The 17,926-nt window shown below is 48.9% G+C and overlaps 1 protein-coding gene across 3 annotated transcripts in view; it reads left to right on the plus strand.

Annotated features, from left to right (window-relative positions):
• znf385a (zinc finger protein 385A) overlaps positions 1-17,926 on the plus strand; it is a 58,640-nt gene continuing 40,714 nt past the window's right edge. The window contains exons 1-2 of one of the 3 annotated variants that reach the window (XM_028993070.1): positions 11,810-12,089; positions 12,153-12,212. In XM_028993070.1, the coding sequence (XP_028848903.1) occupies positions 12,203-12,212 (10 nt within the window). In that variant the 5' untranslated portion in view covers positions 11,810-12,089; positions 12,153-12,202. The other 2 variants (XM_028993069.1, XM_028993071.1) reach the window with 2 other exon arrangements.

Raw genomic sequence — 17,926 nt, forward strand, 5'->3', positions numbered from 1 at the left:
TCACATGGCCTCTGTGCTTCGGTGAAGGAAGGAACTTTGCTCCGAGTCCCGGAATTGTGTACTTCTGGAATCCTGTTCCCAGCCCTCGCAGGGGTCTTCATGCTGGAAAGGATTAGCGTGCGGGGACAGTTGTGACTGCGAAAGGAGAGACGTCACTCATGTGGGCCTCAGGTAGGAACATCTCGCTCTTGATGCCATGTCACAAGGTGTGTCATTTACATTTACATTAACGGCATTTACCAGACTCCCTTATCCAGAGCGACTTACAATCAGTAGTTACAGGGACAGTCCCCCTGGAGCAACTTAGGGTTAAGTGTCTTGTTCAGGGACACAATGGTAGTAAGTGGGATTTGAACCTAAGTCTTCTGGTTCACAGGCGAGTGTCTTACCCACTAGGCTACTACCACCCAGTAGTTACAGGGACAGTCCCCCCCTGGAGACACTCAGGGTTAAAGTGTCTTGCTCAGGGACACGATGGTAGTAAGTGGGATTTGAACCTGGGTCTTCAGGTTCACTGGTGAGTGTGTTACCCGCTAGGCTACTACTATTCGTGCACATCTACACACAGACGATCCTAGAACCCAAGATTCTATTTAAAACATACAAAGCAGGAACAGTCAGAGTTCCGAAATCGGATCTGTGATTTCCGCATGTCCCTCAGACGAATATAAAACACGAACGAAACCACAGCGGAGATGTTCTAAGATGTTCTGTAGTCCCCCCTGGGGACAAACACGGATTCGTCTCACCGGGGGACGTTTGCGAATCGAATTTTAAATATCGCTTTGCATGAAGTGATCTGCTTTTATTTCCCCCTCCACCCGAGACCATTGTACCATTTCCATAAATACACCCCTCAACGCATTAATGTCCAATTACCCACGGTGCACCGCGCACGTTTCATTTGAGCCGCAAAAACATTCTCGGGGTATTAATTGAATTTTGGGGATAAAAATAGTGTCCCTGGCCAGGCGCGCTGGTAATCTTCAGAAGAGTTTGACCCCGCCGGTGGCTTTAGCAGGGGCCTGACAGGTCCACCTGTCCCTGCTTCTAGTCCCCGCGCCACATGCAGCACCAGCGTACGGCACAGGAATGAGCTGATTACACACAAACATGGCGACTTCTCGCCATGCGGTCTCTCCCTCTGTGTGTGTGTGTGTTGCTTACTTTACTTACTTTTACATTATTTACCAGACGCCCTTATCCAAAGCGACTTACAGTCAGTAGTTACAGGGACAGTCCCCCCCCGGAGACACTCAGGGTTAAGTGTCCTGCTCAGGGTAGTAAGTGGGGTTTGAACCTGGGTCTTCTGGTTCATAGGCGAGTGTGTTACCCGCTACGCTACTACCACCCTGAGTGTTGCCACTCAGCAGCGCGACACACAACTGCTAATCGATTTGAAGTGTTGTGTGTAAGGATGGATCGTGCGACATTTTCATGCTTGGTGCTTTTAAAACCGTGAAGTTTGGGCAAGCCCAAGTAACAGAACCGCCCACGACCCCCAGAAAACCTCCCCGTTGGGGACCGTTTCGTTCCCGAGAGGCGCGGCATCTTCATAGATCTTCAGTGCATTGAAAAGAGACAATTATTTTGAAGACGAGGCTGCATTTTTACATTTACGGCATTTACCAGACGCCCTTATCCAGAGTGACTTACAAATCAGTAGTTACAGGGACAGTTCCCCCCCTGGAGACACTCAGGGTTAAGTGTCCTGCTCAGGGACACGATGGTAGTAAGTGGGGTTACTTGGGCAAGCCCAAGTAACAGAACCGCCCACGACCCCCAGAAAACCTCCCCGTTGTGGACCGTTTCGTTCCCGAGAGGCTCGGCATCTTCACAGATCTTCAGTGCATTGAAAAGAGACAATTATTTTGAGGATGAGGCTGCAGGACGACACCCTGTTGCATTTTTACATTTACGGCATTTACCAGACGCCCTTATCCAGAGTGACTTACAAATCAGTAGTTACAGGGACAGTCCCCCCCTGGAGACACTCAGGGCTAAGTGTCTCGCTCAGGGACACGATGGTAGTAAGCGGGATTTGAACCTGGGTGTCCTACCCACCAGGCTACTACCAGCCCTGGGTTGTGATCTCAGGCGCATTATCCCCATGTTTCGTCCCCGTAATGATATTTTCTTTATCATAATAGCGCTTCAATAGGATGCTCGGGCTGTTTGAACCTGTTCTCTGCTTTTGCACTGTAATGGGATTCAGTTTCAAATTTCCCGTTTTTAAGAACATGATCCTTGGTTCCTCATTGGTTCCTCATTTGGTGAAGAGGCTGTATTCTGCTGAGTCTGGAGAATCGACCCAAGCTTAACAAGACTCAGATGTTTTTGGAGGCAGCAGCCGCGGCTGGAATAAAAACTCTGAGGTCCTCCAGGACCTGGACCTGAAGAGGAACGGCCACATGACTTCACTCATAGCGAAGGAGACACGTAATTGTCTCCATAAGTTCAGTGTTAAAGTTGGGTCAAGGTCAAATCTGACTTTTCTGTCGCACATTGTACTTATAATCCACACACAAACGAAACATGTCAAAATGGGACACGTGATTCGTGCCGGAAGTGGGCTGAGGGGACTATATCAGATCCGTCTCCGTCCGAGCAGAAGATCAGTCGAGTCCGGAGGAACCGGAGGTGACTCCTGGGCGGGACACCGTGCCCGTGTTACATTTACATTTACAGCATTTACCAGATGTCCTTATCCAGAGCGACTTACAATCAGTAGTTACAGGGACAGTCTCCCTGGAGACACTCAGGGTTAAGTGTCTTGCTCAGGGACACGATGGTAGTAAGTGGGATTTGAACCTGGGTCTCCTGGTTCATAGGCGAGTGTGTTACCCGCCAGGCCGCCACCACCCTGTGTTTGGCAGGAACAGGCCGGTGTGGGCTGAGGAAGTGCGCGAGAGAGACAGAGACGGATGGACTCGGTGTCAGGAGCCCATGTGTCTTCTGCCGTAGGTGCAAAAGTAGCGGCGCCGTGCGAGGGGGTGACGGTCAACATCGACATTCCCCCGGTGCACACTAGAGGGGTGGGGTTCCGCATTCAGAAAGACGGGACACACCAATATAACGCCGAAGCTCAGGGTTTAAAAAAAAATTCATTGTGTGAAAGCTCACATCAACATAATTGAAATGTTGAACTGATTGTCCCTTGTGATACACAACAGCACAGCACACGGTGCACACGGTGAAATTTTTTCTTTTCTTTTTTCTTTCTCACAACACCTGGTATTCCCAGGCAGTCTCCCATCCAAGTAGAAGTGAAGTGAAGTGATTGTCACATGTGATACACAGCAGCACAGCACACGGTGCACACAGTGAAATTTGTCCTCTGCATTTATCCCATCACCCTGAGTGAGCGGTGGGCAGCCATGACAGGCGCCCGGGGAGCAGTGTGTGGGGATGGTGCTTTGCTCAGTGGCACCTTGCCGGACCGGGATTCGAACGGGCAACCTTCTGATTACGTGGCCGCTTCCTGAACCGCTAGGGCCACCACCGCCCCATTAATGGATAATGGATCCATCTGAAACTTCATACGAAGAAAGAAAGAAGAAAAAAGGAAAATATCCGCCATGCCTGATCGATATTCTATTTTAGTTTGATCGTTCGCCGACTTGCAAGCTGATACACCCCGAAGGTCGCTGAGTCGGGCGCTCGAGTCGGCCATTTCATTCAGCAGGACTTTTTACAGGGTTTCAGTCTGTGCGTTCCTATTGTAAAGCTCGTGAGATAAAGAAGGAGACAGACACCGACGGCACGTTCTCGGACACCCAGACTCAAATTGTGGGCGATTCAGAGCTGCTTCACGTGGAATTGCCCGTGCGGCTCGTTTTCCAGACCGCTGTGAATATCTCCTGTTGTAGGGCGCCGCACTGTGTGCCGTCACCCGGGTGCGAGAATTTGTCCTCCGTCGAGGGAACGTCCCGTGCCCCGGAGAGTCCGCGTAAAACCTTTCACTGTAAAAAATGTCACTCTTCTGGTGACCCATGTTATCATCCAAGCACAAGCAGAAGATTATAGAGGGTGGTAGTAGCCTAGCGGGTAACACACTCGCCTACGAACCAGAAGACCCAGGTTCAAACCCCACTTACTACCATCGTGTCCCTGAACAAGACACTTAACCCTGAGTGTCTCCAGGGGGGGACTGTCCCTGTAACTACTGTCTGGTAAATGGCGTAAATGTAAAGTGTTCCATATGAATGTACACTTTGCTGCCTGCACGTTTTTTTGTAAGTTACCGTGTAAAGTGTTACACCGACCTGCAATGATTTGGGTGCCTTCGTAAGTTCTGAGGTCTCTCTTTGTTCCGGCGAGTGAGTGGTGGAACGTGATTGGAGGAGCGTCTTGGCTTTTTTTTGCTCGGGCCTTGCTTCTTTGACCTTTCAGTGCAGTCTCTAAATTCGCCACCCCGGCTCCGGGACGCCGCTCGGCGCCTGATGCACATACACGGCCACACAAGGCCTTTTCACGGGAGGAGTTTACATGGGAAAAGGTCGCGGGGCGGCCTGACCTCGTCGTCCACAGCGGGGCATTGTGGTGCGAACGCAGCTGGTGTGCACACGGTACGGTTTGTTCTCGTTACTTCTCTAAACCGAGGTTTTGGTGATTTGGCATGTGAAGCAGGTGTCGCGGTGGAAAAGAGAGGCCTGCCTGAGATGGGGAACGTCTAGTGTCTACTTTTGGCAGGACATCAGATTTTCAAGCTCAGAAGTACAGTACAGGCCAGAAGTTTGGACACCTTCTCATTCGATGTGTTTTCTTTATTTTCATGAACATTTACGTTGGTAGATTCTCACTGAAGGCATCAAAACTATGAATGAACACATGTGGAGTTATGTACTTAACAAAAAAAGGTGAAATAAGTGAAAACATGTTTTATATTCTAGTTTCTTTGCTCTGATTACTGCTTTGCACACTCTTGCCATTCTCTCGATGAGCTTCAAGAGGTCGTCACCTGAAATGCTTCTCCAACAGTCTTGAAGGAGTTCCCAGAGGTGTTTAGCACTTGTTGGTCCAGCTCACCCCAAACCATCTGGACTGGGTTCAGGTCCGGTGACTGTGGAGGTCAGGTCTCCACTTTTTGTTAAGTACATAACTCCACATGTGTTCATTCATAGTTTTGATGCCTTCAGTGAGAATCTACCAACGTTAATGGTCATGAAAATAAAGAAAATGAGAAGGTGTCCAAACTTTTGGCCTGTACTGTACATACTGTACTGTATGTATTTTGAAGACATGACTAGATGAATACAAATCTTAAAACAGTATAATGTGCAATGTTTCCAACATTAGTGTGCCAGAACTGACAGGATTAGCACATTTTGCTATATCTATATTTAAATATCTATACAGACAAACTTTTGAAATTGACCATCTATTGCTCCATGGAAGAAATTCTGTACTTCAGCCTTGCAGCAACTGATTATCCATGCAAATGAACTCCCAGCAGCCGTTACTTGTCCCAGTTCTTTTTTGGCTTCGGTACTTGTATTGTTCCTTCGATAGCCCAGCTGGCGAAGCGTAGGATTGTAGGTGTACCACTGGTAAGTCCAGATCGAAGGACTTAATTTCTATGTAAAATCCTGAAAAGCACAAATGCCATTTTGTTGCGGGGATGTAGCTCAGTGGTAGAGGTTTCGGGTTCAATACCCGTTATCTCCATGCTGACTGCTCTTCAGTCCAGTAGTCTCTTACCAACTTTTTGGGGCAGCGGTGGGCTAGCGGCTAAGGAAGCGGCCCACTGCTTCCCACTGCTCACCAAGGGTGATGGATTAATCCAGAGGACACATTTCGTTGTGTGCACTGTGTGCTGCGATGCAGTGTTAAACATGTGATTTGCATGTTTGTCTAGCATGTGGTTTGTGAATTTGTACATTTGGAAGCCACATCTGTTTTTCATTTTTTTATTTTTTGTCTGTGTCTGAAAGCAATTTTTTTGTGAGAAAATGCATGAAATTTCGCAACCCTTTCAGGTCTTTTATTCGCCATTATTCCGGGTGTTTCGTGGTTGCACGGCGTGAAACCCTCTGCGGCTGCACGGGGTGCATCATTACATGCTATTTTTGATAGTTACCTTCATTTGCCCCGCTCCAGCCGAGAGGAAGAGAGACGTCTCGGTTTTTACGGCTTCGGGGTCCACCCTGGGGGCTGTCAACACCTAGCTTTTGAACCCTGGTGCAGGAGTGCTGGAGCATTGCCGCCAGCAGAGGGCGACAGCGTGTATAGGAAAGCGAGTGTACTGTGGTGTGTGAGAGCAGACAGGATTGTGAAGGGCTGTCTTCGTCCAGTTAAGGGACAGGGTCAGCCATAGTCACACACACCATGTGGGCCTAGAGATTACCACCGTGCCAGTGACATGGTGGCAGAGGGATGCTTGAGGTTGCTGTGGTCCCTGCAGATCTTCAGACCAGTATACTGTGGATTTTGACCATTAGACTTTATATTTGCATGATATATTAATTTTTTTTGTATAATTAACTTAACATAAGATCCTTGTTCCAGTAAGAATATAACACCAGGCTTCTGAATGGTAAACACTGATGGTGGAGATGGTGTCATACATGGAATGGAGTTGGTCTTTCTGATGCTCTGGATAAGTGCAACAGCAGAATGTAAGAGTAATAGTGATGTCCTAATAATATCATGTTGAAGAAAGTGTGTTTCTGTTTGAAATTCAGCTAATGCTGAATGGCTGAGGGCTTTCAAAAAAACGTCTGCTTCTGAGAGGTGGACACTCATGTGGACTGTTCTGATGGTCAGAGTAAACACAACCCCGCTTAAAGGTGCCATAAACCAACTGAAGGTCATCAACCAATTCAGGGACACAGGAGCATTGGAGTCTGGTGCATTTATCATGTCGAACGGGGCAGATTTATATCAAAGCTACTTGAACACAAGATTATGATGTTACGTCCTTAGAGGAGCATTCTATTCATTGGAACCACTGACGACCAGATGAAGCCTCTCCAAAGACCTTCATCCAGAGCCAGCAAATAGCTAAAGCATTAACACCAGAGCTCACAGCTACCATTTCCGAAATTCTCGTCCACTCTCCGAGATCAGGTCTGCCATGCGTCAGTGGTGGGGTTCATTCACATCGTCCCCCACTTCCCATTTCACCTCGACTGTCTTCAGAGTTGAGTTTCAGCATTGAGACCAAATTACATGTTCACACTGGTATTCTGTACATTGAAAAATCTGTCGGGTTGTCTCATCTCATTAGTCCATAGGAGACCTTGCTGGGTCAGGTGGAGTTGTGCAGTTAACATCGCTGTTGTGCTGAAAGATAAAATTCTCCCTTAGCTGTGGCTTTTTGGCACACGGCAGCAGGTTTGGTGCCAGAATATTTGGCTATTTTCATTTATTCATCATTTCCTTCATTGAGAGCAGAGCTCTTGTCCCAGTGTTGTCCCAGGGCCTGTGTTCTTTATCTTATAAGATGTGTTGGTTCCCGTGCCAAACCCAGATCTCGCTGTGATCTAAAAATTGTTGGTTCATTGCGGGGTGAAAAATGTCTGGAATCAACTCTGAAATTTAAATTAGCGTCTGTAAGCTCCCTGTGCATCTGTGCCAACGACAGACCATTTCTCTCCAAAGACGCCTTGCTGTCTTTTCCAGTTCCATCTTGGAGTGACGCAGCTGTGAGGAATGTGTGAGGCTACGCTGGCAGCGTCTGTGGCCAAATAAAATTAGAGTTAATTATCATCGCTGCTAATGAAGATACACGTGTAATATTGAATATAGTGACTCAGACTGTCAATTTATTGCAACACCTACTATAACTTACTCAACCCAGTTGGAGTCTATCAAAGCATGCATTAGCTGTAGGGTGTCATCTACAATTGCACAATAATCATGATTAGTTCTTAAGATTGTGTATCAAATAATACTGTGCTCATTTAAGTATTTTCATCTTGTCGCACCTAATTTCCCCAATGCAATGTTTGTTCTTCCGAATTATTCTATCTTCACTGTTTACTGTCTCCATCTTAATGTGGTGATTGTCTCTGGCTAGGATGCTTTTTCTTCCAGGTCACAGGTCAGAGCCACACAGGATGAAAACGTAACGGAGTTAATTGATTTTGACATGTCAAACACTCACAAATGAATTGTAGCTATTGACACATAGGTTGAACATTTCATGCATATAAGATGACAGCAAACCTACATTTTGTAAGCTACATTTTGGGAAGAACGTAATTAAGAAAACTGGAAAAAAATATTAAATATGTATTCATACGTATATGTAACATATGTATTCTGAAAGTATTCTTTTATGTAGTGTAACAGAAAAATTGCTGAATACACATACAGCCCAATACACATACAGCCCTATTTTTCCCAATAGAACAAAAATCAACCTTATATAACCAGATAGGGGAAGATATACAGCAAGATACCATATTTAAACATTAACGAAACTTCAGGTGTCAGGTGTTAATCTTCATTTATATGCCAACCCAACTGTATTTTTTCAGTTATACAAATGTATTTTGTTGAGTTGTCGAGCTTTTAGCTTTTTTTTGCTTTGATATTTATGCGAGGAATGAAAGTCAGCTGGGTGTCTGCTGACCTTTCTAGCAGTCGGAACTTGACCCAGTGCCGCAGCTCCGGTCAGATTGATCACACCGAGACGGATTGACAACCCCCGGAGACGGGCCGAACGTCCGCGTCCGGTAGGAAGCTTCACGGGTGGAGGAAAAAAGCTTCGTCTCCGCCTTCATGCTCCCCCCTCGCACCTGTCCGCCGATACCCTCTCGCTGACGTCCTCTCTCCTTACCCTGCATGGGAGCTTCTCACCTCCCTCTCTCCCCGCGCGACAGAAGATCCCCGCGCTTCTATTTCACCCTCTCATCATAACATCCATTAAAGCCCTGCTGGGGTTTGGGCCCCGGTGGGGCCGGACAGCACATTAGCGCTTGGGCCATTGAGCTCAACAAGGCCCGGGACTGAATTATTGATACGGACACAACTAATGAGGAAACCAAACACCCTTTACTGCTGACACACACAGATACACAACGACACACACACAGTGACCGGCGGCCCATGGGTTGGGGTTTAAAGTCTCAGGAGGGTGGCTAACCCTTGAAGACATGGGTTACTGGAGTCTTTGTGGTCACGGAGGGTCAGCTGGTATCTAGCAGGGTTTGTAATAAAGAAAAAAGTTCATTTATCAATGCTGAGACTGATGAGTCAAAAACTTCCGTCCCATCACCAAAAGTAAAAGGAATAAAGGCTGGACAGGATGAGACATGTATGCTATCATTCAACCATGCAGTCGTGCACTTTACTCTGCTGTCCTACCTCATTCTATGTGTGCAATGACTATGTGTGATAAAAAAGTGCAATAACTGTACTTAATAATAATATCACACTAATAATAATAATATCACACTTATTTGCTTTTCTCGTAAGTCACCATATTACCTGCACTTTAACTCGCTACTTACTTACTGTAAATATCGCTAGACGGTGTCTCTATTTAATCTTGTATGTAACATCTATCTATGTATGTATGTATGTCAGCAGCACTTTAAGGATTTGCTTGCATTGCCCTTGGACTAGTATCAGGTGTTTGGGTAGGTTGTCTGTGGAAGATGCTGGGTCTTCAGGTGTGAACTGTAGGGCCTGTCAAAACCCATTGAGACGTACTGTAAGGGATTATGGGCTAAATAAGAAATTAATGTTGTTGTTGTTTCGTCACATTCACCAGTTCACCTACAGCGTTTATCTGACACCCTTGTCCAGAGCAACTTGCAATCATTAGTGACAGGGACAGTCCCCACTGGAGACACTCAGGGTTGTTGCTCAGGGACACAATGGTAGTAAGTGGGATTTGAACCTGTGACTTTGTAGTCTTTGCAGTTCATAAGCGAGCGTGTTGCCCACTAGGCTACTAACCCCCACCCTAGTTGCCCAATCAGAAGTCTTGAATTTAAGGGGCGTGGTGATGTTTGTGTACAAGGGGTATTAGGAGTGTAGAGAGACGAAGTAAGGAGACGAAGGAGAAAGCAAAGTGACGCTACACTACACCTGGGCATGTGACGTATTGGCGGAGGGCGGATTAAATCATCCCGAATGAGGAAGTAGGGTATGTGAAAGCTGTCAATCATGCCTACAGGCCCCTCCCCCTTTAAAAACTTTGTTCATAAAGACATTATTAAAGTTCCTCTTTACATTTATATTTCAGTTACAGTGACAGTCCCCCCCTGGAGACACTCAGGGTTAAGTGTCTTGCTCAGGGACACGATGGTAGTAAGTGGGGTTTGAACCTGGGTCTTCTGGTTCATAGGCGAGTGTGTTACCCGCTAGGCTACTACCGTCCATCTTCTGTCCGTCAGAAATAATTACACACCAACAGAAAGGTCTGGGTTTGTAGTTAGTTGGTTAGTCTCCAACATACAGATAACCAGCATGCAGAGGCTTCTAGTTACTCTCTAGTACTAGTACTCATTGTAAATTCTAAAGACAAGAATGATGTGACATTACATGGTCCTGACCCTTGACCCCCCACCCGGAATATAGGTGCAGTCAGTCAGTAAAAAAATGAAGCCTTTGACCTCTCGGAGATGCGCAGTTACTATGCAGTTAATCTCCTCACACACACACACACGCACGCACACACACACACACACACACACACAGTTGTATCGTGTGGGCTGGTGTTGTGTGGAGAGCCGAGCTTCTTAGTATTCTCTCCAGCGCTCACTGACTCACCGCGCCGGAGAGGAGGGGCGGTGGATCGGAGCGTGAAACGGAGGACGACATCTCTCTACCTGCGCCGTCCACGTGCGCGTGTGTGTGTGTGTATTGGTGTGTGTGTGTGTGCGTGTGTGTGTGTGTATCGGTGTGTGCACATTGCCTGGGGGGGATTAATTTTTTGACAGCTTTTGTAAGCCCCGGCGTTTGAGAGCCGCTTCTACCCCCCCCTTCTCTCCAGCTGCGATTATCCGGCAGAAGAAGAAGAAGAAGAAGAAGACGACGGGCTTGCGGGAGTTTACATGCCAAAGACGGGCTATTTTCAGCCCTCCGCCGCTCCGTTTCATCCGTAAAAAAAGCACGCTTTCTTTTTCACCACCCTCTCTCTCTTTCCCCTCTCCTTCTCCCCTGTCCCTCCACTTCATCCCGTCCATATCCCGTGCGGCCTGCTGCTCCCGCTCTCTCCATTCCGGCCGGCGGGCAGAGGAATGTGTGAAAGAGCGGGAGGCGTGGAGAGAGAGAGAGAGAGAGAGAGAGAGAGAGAAGTTAATCCCATAACAAGTCCACAGTCACATGGAGTCAAAGAAGAGAGGGAGGGGACGGAGATGAGAGGGATGGAGGAGCGGCGGTCGACGGAACACGAGAGAAAAACGACTTCCCCCAAAGCCCCTACAAAAAAAAGCAGAGAGACAGAAAGAGAGAGAGAGAGAGAGGGGAGAGGCGGGCTCCGTCTCCTTCATGACTACCACTCTGCAGGATGACAAGTGGCTGCCGCCTCTCCAATTGGCCGAGGCGGCCACCAATCAGAGCCCAGGCATGTAAGGTGCCTTTAGGTTATACCCAACCCCAAAAAACACGAGAGAGAGAGAGAGAGAGAGAGAGAGAGAGAGCCGGCACCGGATTGACGGTGTTACTAAGGCTTCTCCACCAGCGGAGAGAGAAATGCTCTTGAGGAGCAGCAGAGCGTCGGCTGTTCGCTGGGGACCCCTGCTGCCACCGCTGCTGCCACCGCGTCCCCTCGCCGTGCTCCGGACCGGATTTGCCCCTTCGCTTCACTGAACCCCCACATTTTTGCTCCTTTTTCTTTCTTTTTTTTTTTTTTTCTTCTATCCACCCCCCCCTCCATTTGTCCACTTCTCCTCAAGCTGTCCTCCGTCTCACCTGGCTGAGCGGTGGAGCTACGCCCACCTCCCCCGCCCGGCCGCCCCGCATCCGAGTTCTGCTGTTCACCTGGAGAGGGCAGACTCTGGGGGACACTGGGCAGCCGCCATGCTTCCCCCAACGTAGTCCCGGGCGCAGGACTCAGCCTCCCTTTGTCTTCCTGGGGTGAGAGAGCGAGACAGGAGACCTCGGAGGGACACCTGGCCGGGAGACCCACCTCGTTTTTTTTTTTTTTTTGGGATCCCCAAGTGAGAAGATCCCAAGGTGCTCGGCAGCAGAGCGAGTGGACGAGCAGGACGGCTGTTCAAGTTGAAGAGAAGACCAGAAAGGAAGGATGATCTTGGGTAAGTTCACAGAGCAACCCCTTCGTCCCCTGGTCCTGCTCCTTCTCACCTGGGCTCTTCAGTCCTTCTGACTCCGCATCACCTCGCAGGGTTAAAATCCGGAAAACCCGAGTGTGGAAGGTTCTGGAAGCGGTACGTGTGTGTCCGTGTGTGTATTATAAGCTTTTGTAAATTATTTATCGAGCTTCCAGAGGGCTGCTGCCACATCTCCTGCTCCTCACGTTATTTTTAACGTCAGTCATCTGTCTGGAGTCCAGAACGAGACGGAGGCAGTTTGGTTCTTGTCGTGTCACCGTTTGTCCCCAGAATGGCGTGACACAGCATTTAACCCTGCGTGTGTGAGAATTTCGGTGTGTGTGTGTGTGTGTGTGTGTGTGTGTGTGTGCCGCACCAGCGTTTAACGCATGCCTGGACTAATTCCCCGGCGGGGCTCTGTCCTCGGGGCACATTTCCTGGCCGGCCGACAGTAATGATTACAGGGCCGGGAGTGTCTCTGTCTGTGCGTGTCCCCCAGAAAAAAGTTTCAGGACAACTGTCCACACAAAAGACCTGTGTTTTGGGTCACTCTACAATACATAATACATATCGAGCGTCTGTGTGTGTGTGTGTGTGTGTGTGTGCGCGCGTCGTATACTGTGCAACATACATACACCTACGGACTGTCTTCTGTGTGTGTGTGTGTGTGTGTGTGTGTGTGTTTATGCATATTATGTTGTGCGTCATAGTTTCACCTTTGGCCTTTTCCACCATCAGGATTCACTCCGCATGTCCCATCAGAGTCCACCTTCAGCAAGACGTGTGTGTGTGTGTGTGTGTGTGTGTGTGTGTGTGAGGTCTTTGTTCCAGCCTGTCTCAACTTCTCTCTCTCGCCTTGCAGTGAACGTTGCGCGTCTCTGGGTTCCTGCGGTTTTGCACCGGTGTGTGTGTTCCTTTTGCGTCTTGGTTCCTGAATTTGTTTGTGTGTGTGTGTGTGTGTGTGTGTTAGAACGCTCCTGATTCCAGGCTCATTGAGCACGCCGATGTGCGCGGCCGCCGCGGCAGGTGACAGCCCGAATTCGCGTTAACCGTGTCATTAACCCGCTAATAACTGCTGTCTGCCAGCAGACTAATTGTACGGTGCCAGCGGCAAGCCGCCCTCGCGCCCGTCCCGCGTCCCCGTCGTCGTTCCCACCGGCTAATTTCTCCTTCGCGCGCGACGAAGGTTCCGCAGCGAGTCACTGTATTGACGGCGGTGGGATGGATTGAGCCGTACGGTGAAATTGAACCCTCGGTGGTGACCTCATGGCTTTTTTGTATTTAAAGGGACAGGCACGCGGCCCGAGGCGCGAAGATAAGGAGGACAATAATCCGACAGCCAGAAATGTCCCGCATTGTTGCAACCGCCCGCCGTCCAAATTGTGTTGTGGTCTTTATTTTTCTTGTTGTGTGTGTGTGTGTGTGTGTGTGAGGTGACGCATCGGTATTTTTCCTCCCCCCCCATTTCACGCCGTCCTTGCGGTGACCTTTCCGATGCGGACGCCGTGGCATCACGGTCCGTGTTGATGCAGCGGGTGCGGGGAAAAAGCCACGTGACCTTCTGTCCTCCACATAACCGTATGTCCTAAATGACCTTGAGGAATCGTCCCGGCGATGCGCCGTCGGCTGTGGCGCACGACCTTCAGATTTGCGGCAGCCCTAGCGGCCGGTAATGATTACAGGGCCGGGAGTGTCTCTGTCTGTGTGTGTCTCCCCAGGAAAAGTTTCAGGACAACTGTCCATACGGTTTTCGGCTTCCGTTTGAAAAGACTTTTGGCGGTGGCGTCTGGTCTGAAAGCAGAGAGGGACGGATCGAGGACGGGCTGGCCAAAGCTGCCACCACCCGTTGGACGGGTAACATGATACCGAGGCCTGCGATTGTCCGTGAGAGACTCAATGCCTGTCCCCCGTCCTCTCGCCCGGTCCCCCGTGTGTATTTGTGTGCGCAGGGCGGGACTCTGGGTTGGCTGGACAATGAAGGTGCGGCAGGTGCGCTGACCTTCATTCTCGGTCCCCAGGCCGACTGCCATCTCAGATGGTGACTTTCATCCTCGCTGGCACTTAGCCGGGGGGGTCGTCTGTCCGTCCGTCTCCATGTCGACGCCCCCTACCCGCTTCTCCCACTTCGGATATTAATCCGCGTCCGATTGGTGCACTCGGGCGAGCCCTTAGATGCCCGCCTCTTCAGCCGGCACGACCCGCCATTACCTGCCTGCCGGACGTGGTTAAATACGCGTGGCTGTGGAATTGTGGGTAAGCGTCCCGGTTTCCGTCGGGCCACATCGGTGTAGGGAGGTGAAGGGCACTTAACCGATCCCATATCCCATATGCCCCTCCTCCTCTCCACCTCCCACCACGCTGAGCCGGACGGACCAGGCGCTAGCGGCGGCAGCGGAGGCTCATAAAGCGGCCATAACTCGTGCCGGGGGAGCAGCTCGGGATTTGCATAAGAGGTCCTCTGGGGCGGCCGGTTACCCGGCCGGGCTCTCAGGTCCGAGACGCACCGGCGCGTCTGACAGCAGACCTGCAGCAGCTCGCGGTGCCGCATGGGAGGCTTTACTGCCACCGCGCAGAAGGACGAGTGAAGGAAAAATCCGGCCTCTGAGAAGCGTTGCACCGCACAAAGCGGAAAAAAATGGATCGTATAGAAAAAAACGATCATATATTATTACAATATACACATGCTCACATTTAAAAAAAATAATAATAATTTAACAGCAATAAATCCCACCCTCACTCTCTTACCACCAAGGAAAATCAATTTTACACACACATTTACGTTTCGAAGGCATAGATTGACATTAAAATAACACTCTTTGCGTATCTCTTCATAACCGACTTACCATTCATCAAATCACCAAACCCCTGGCCAAAGCTGTCATGTTTGTGGCGCAAATGAAGTCTGGAAATGTACAAATGTTCTAGAAGAGCAATCCGAGCTCTATAAAAGGACTGGAATTCCTCCCTTTTTCCAAGGGATAAAAACAAGGGTTCGCTTTTCCCACCGCTAGAAAGGTGGAGGTGTGGACATAATTATTACAAATAGTTCATTACAGGCTTATAATACATTCGTTACATGGTTGCTATTGTGTGCGTGTGAGCGAGTGAGAGAGAAATATTAGAAAAATCGATACAATATCTCCCATAATTACTGAAGGGTAAATATGATTAAATGTGTGTGCGCATGTGTGCAATTGTCCAAGTTTGTCGGGTGAGAGGGCGTTTCATTCTGTACAAAAAAAAAAAAAAAAGAACAATGAATACAGACACCGGGGGTGCAATTTACAAACAGACGGAAAAACCCCCTCAAACACCCCGACATGACAGCAAGCACCATTCAAAAAACACACACACTCGTCCGGCCCTGTGAGTAACGATGAATAAATTACGTTTGAAGGCGCTGATGAGAACAGAGAGAGACAAATAGCCAGGACGAGACAAAGAAGGCGAGGAGGAGAAGAAGGAAGCGAGAGAAGGGGATAATAAAAGGGAATTATCTCCGCAGAGGCATTTGGGAGGAAATTCTGTCGAGTTCCATTGTTGTTGAGATTAAGTTTCATGAACGGGGGGGGGAAGGAAATCAATTTCTCCTTGAAACGCTGCAAGGTCGATGCATGGGGCATGGAGGATATGGGAGGGGGTGGAGTTTTATTTTGGGGGGTTGGGGGGTGATGTGATATCTGTTCTTCACAGATGTGGAACCGTAGAGCACAACAAAATCCTGACTACGTTCTGCTCTGACACACACACACACACACACACACACACACACACACACACCTAACAAGGATGGAGAAGCGTTGTTTTCTTTGCATTCAGTTTCGCTTCAGCCCCCCTCAACATACATAAATAATGCGGCTAATTATACCCCGTAATTGCTGTTCAGGCCAACGGATCGGCCGCCCTTACACGCTACGTGGATATGAAATGTGACGGGGGACGGTCCCGCTGGGTTGAGACCTGCCCCAAACGCCGGGGGTTTTAGCGCGGGACATTGTCTGCAGGATCTCCGGACGGGGGGGGTGTAAAACGCGTCTGGTATGCACACCTGCCCACTAGAGTCCCTCCTCCACCGCTCCTCTCTTACTCCGCCCTCACAGCAAAGTGAGCTGGGGCTCTGCAGCGACCTGCCCGGGTCTAGGGGTGTGTGTGTGTGTGTGTGTGTGTGTGTGTGTGGAAGGGAGGAAGAAGGGAAGGACGGACAGGTATCAGAGAGGAGTGCAGGGAGCCAGGGCTCTCTGGGTGTTGGGTACAGCACCAGTATACAGAGGAATAATAATATTAATAATATGTAATTTCTGGTTTGTAATGGTGTAATGGAATAGAAATATTTATTCTGCAGAATAAAAGAAATACAAAATAAGTAAAATTTGATGTGTTCAAATAATCTGGAAATAATCTAGTCGAATATCGAGGGGTGAGGGGAAAAATTTACCATTGTGTTGTAACACATTGTGTTTACCATTGTGTTTTTGACACATATACATATTGCACAATTTATTACAAATATTTTTCCCTACACAAGCACTTTTATGTACCAACTGCTTCTGTGTGTTCAGTGTTGATATGTATAAATCTATTTCAAATCTATATGAACTCCGCCTCAAACCATTTTTGTTATTCATCTGCCCATAAAGAAGAGTTAAAATCTAACAACCCTGCTTCAAAAAAAATTCCCAAGCTGCCCACATGTGATTGACGTTTTCATGGAATCAATTCGAGTGGGGTTCGTTATTGGATTATTGGGGGTTTTGTGGGGTTCCTTATTAGATTCTATGAGGCCTGATTTGACCGACCTGGTCACTGGTTATTGTCAGAGTGGAAAACACGCACTTGGCGTTCACAACATGGTTTGATCCATGCAGGTCAGTGACGATTTCTGAGTGTTTTCAGGCCCGAATCAGCTGCTCCCGGGCTTCTACATCACGTGTACATCACCAGGGGGACCTAAGATGAAGTAGCTCTGACAGACCGGTGGGCATCGTAGTAATTACGCTCTGCTCCAGACCTCCATGTAGACCGTTCGTGTATGGCGGCCCCCCACCACTGCGGCCAGGAGACCCACAAATCTGGCCGGCTCCCAGACTCTCGGCTCAATCTCCTTGGTCCAGGCGCTCCCTCTGCTCTCTGCTGGCATCAGATCCTACCTGTTCGCTTCGTTGATGAGAAATAAAAATAAAAGTCCGTGATTAGCGCAGAGCACACAGCAGAACGCATGAAATTAGCTTGGCGAGCGATGCCGCGGAGCGGGTGGAACGTTTCGGGGTGCAGAACAATAGAAAGCCCGCAGCCTGCCGCGACCGAATCCGCTGCCGTTTTATTTCTGATGGAGGCATTAAACAATCACTCGGCTCTCGGCGCGCCGGTCGGCCCCGGAACCTTCTACAAAGGGGCCTGGCCGTGCGCGGCACCCCGGTAATAATCACCGCGCCGGCCATGGCCACATATCTTCATTAGACGGCCTTCGTTTGCCTCTCCGCTCTTTGTTTTCCCGTCTCATCCTATCTCTTCCCCCGGCCTGTCACTTCCGCTTAGGCTGCAGCGGTTGCCAAGGAAAACACACACACACACACACACACACACACACATGAACACACATGCACACACACTGCGATGAAACATTATATTTGTGGGGACCAAATGGGTTCCGAGTAGGGCTAGGCGATATGGCAAAAAAAAAAATGTTTTGTTTTTTTTAA

The sequence above is a fragment of the Denticeps clupeoides genome, chromosome 10 (genome assembly GCF_900700375.1).
Source record: "Denticeps clupeoides chromosome 10, fDenClu1.1, whole genome shotgun sequence".
In the NCBI taxonomy this organism is placed as follows: domain Eukaryota; kingdom Metazoa; phylum Chordata; class Actinopteri; order Clupeiformes; family Denticipitidae; genus Denticeps; species Denticeps clupeoides.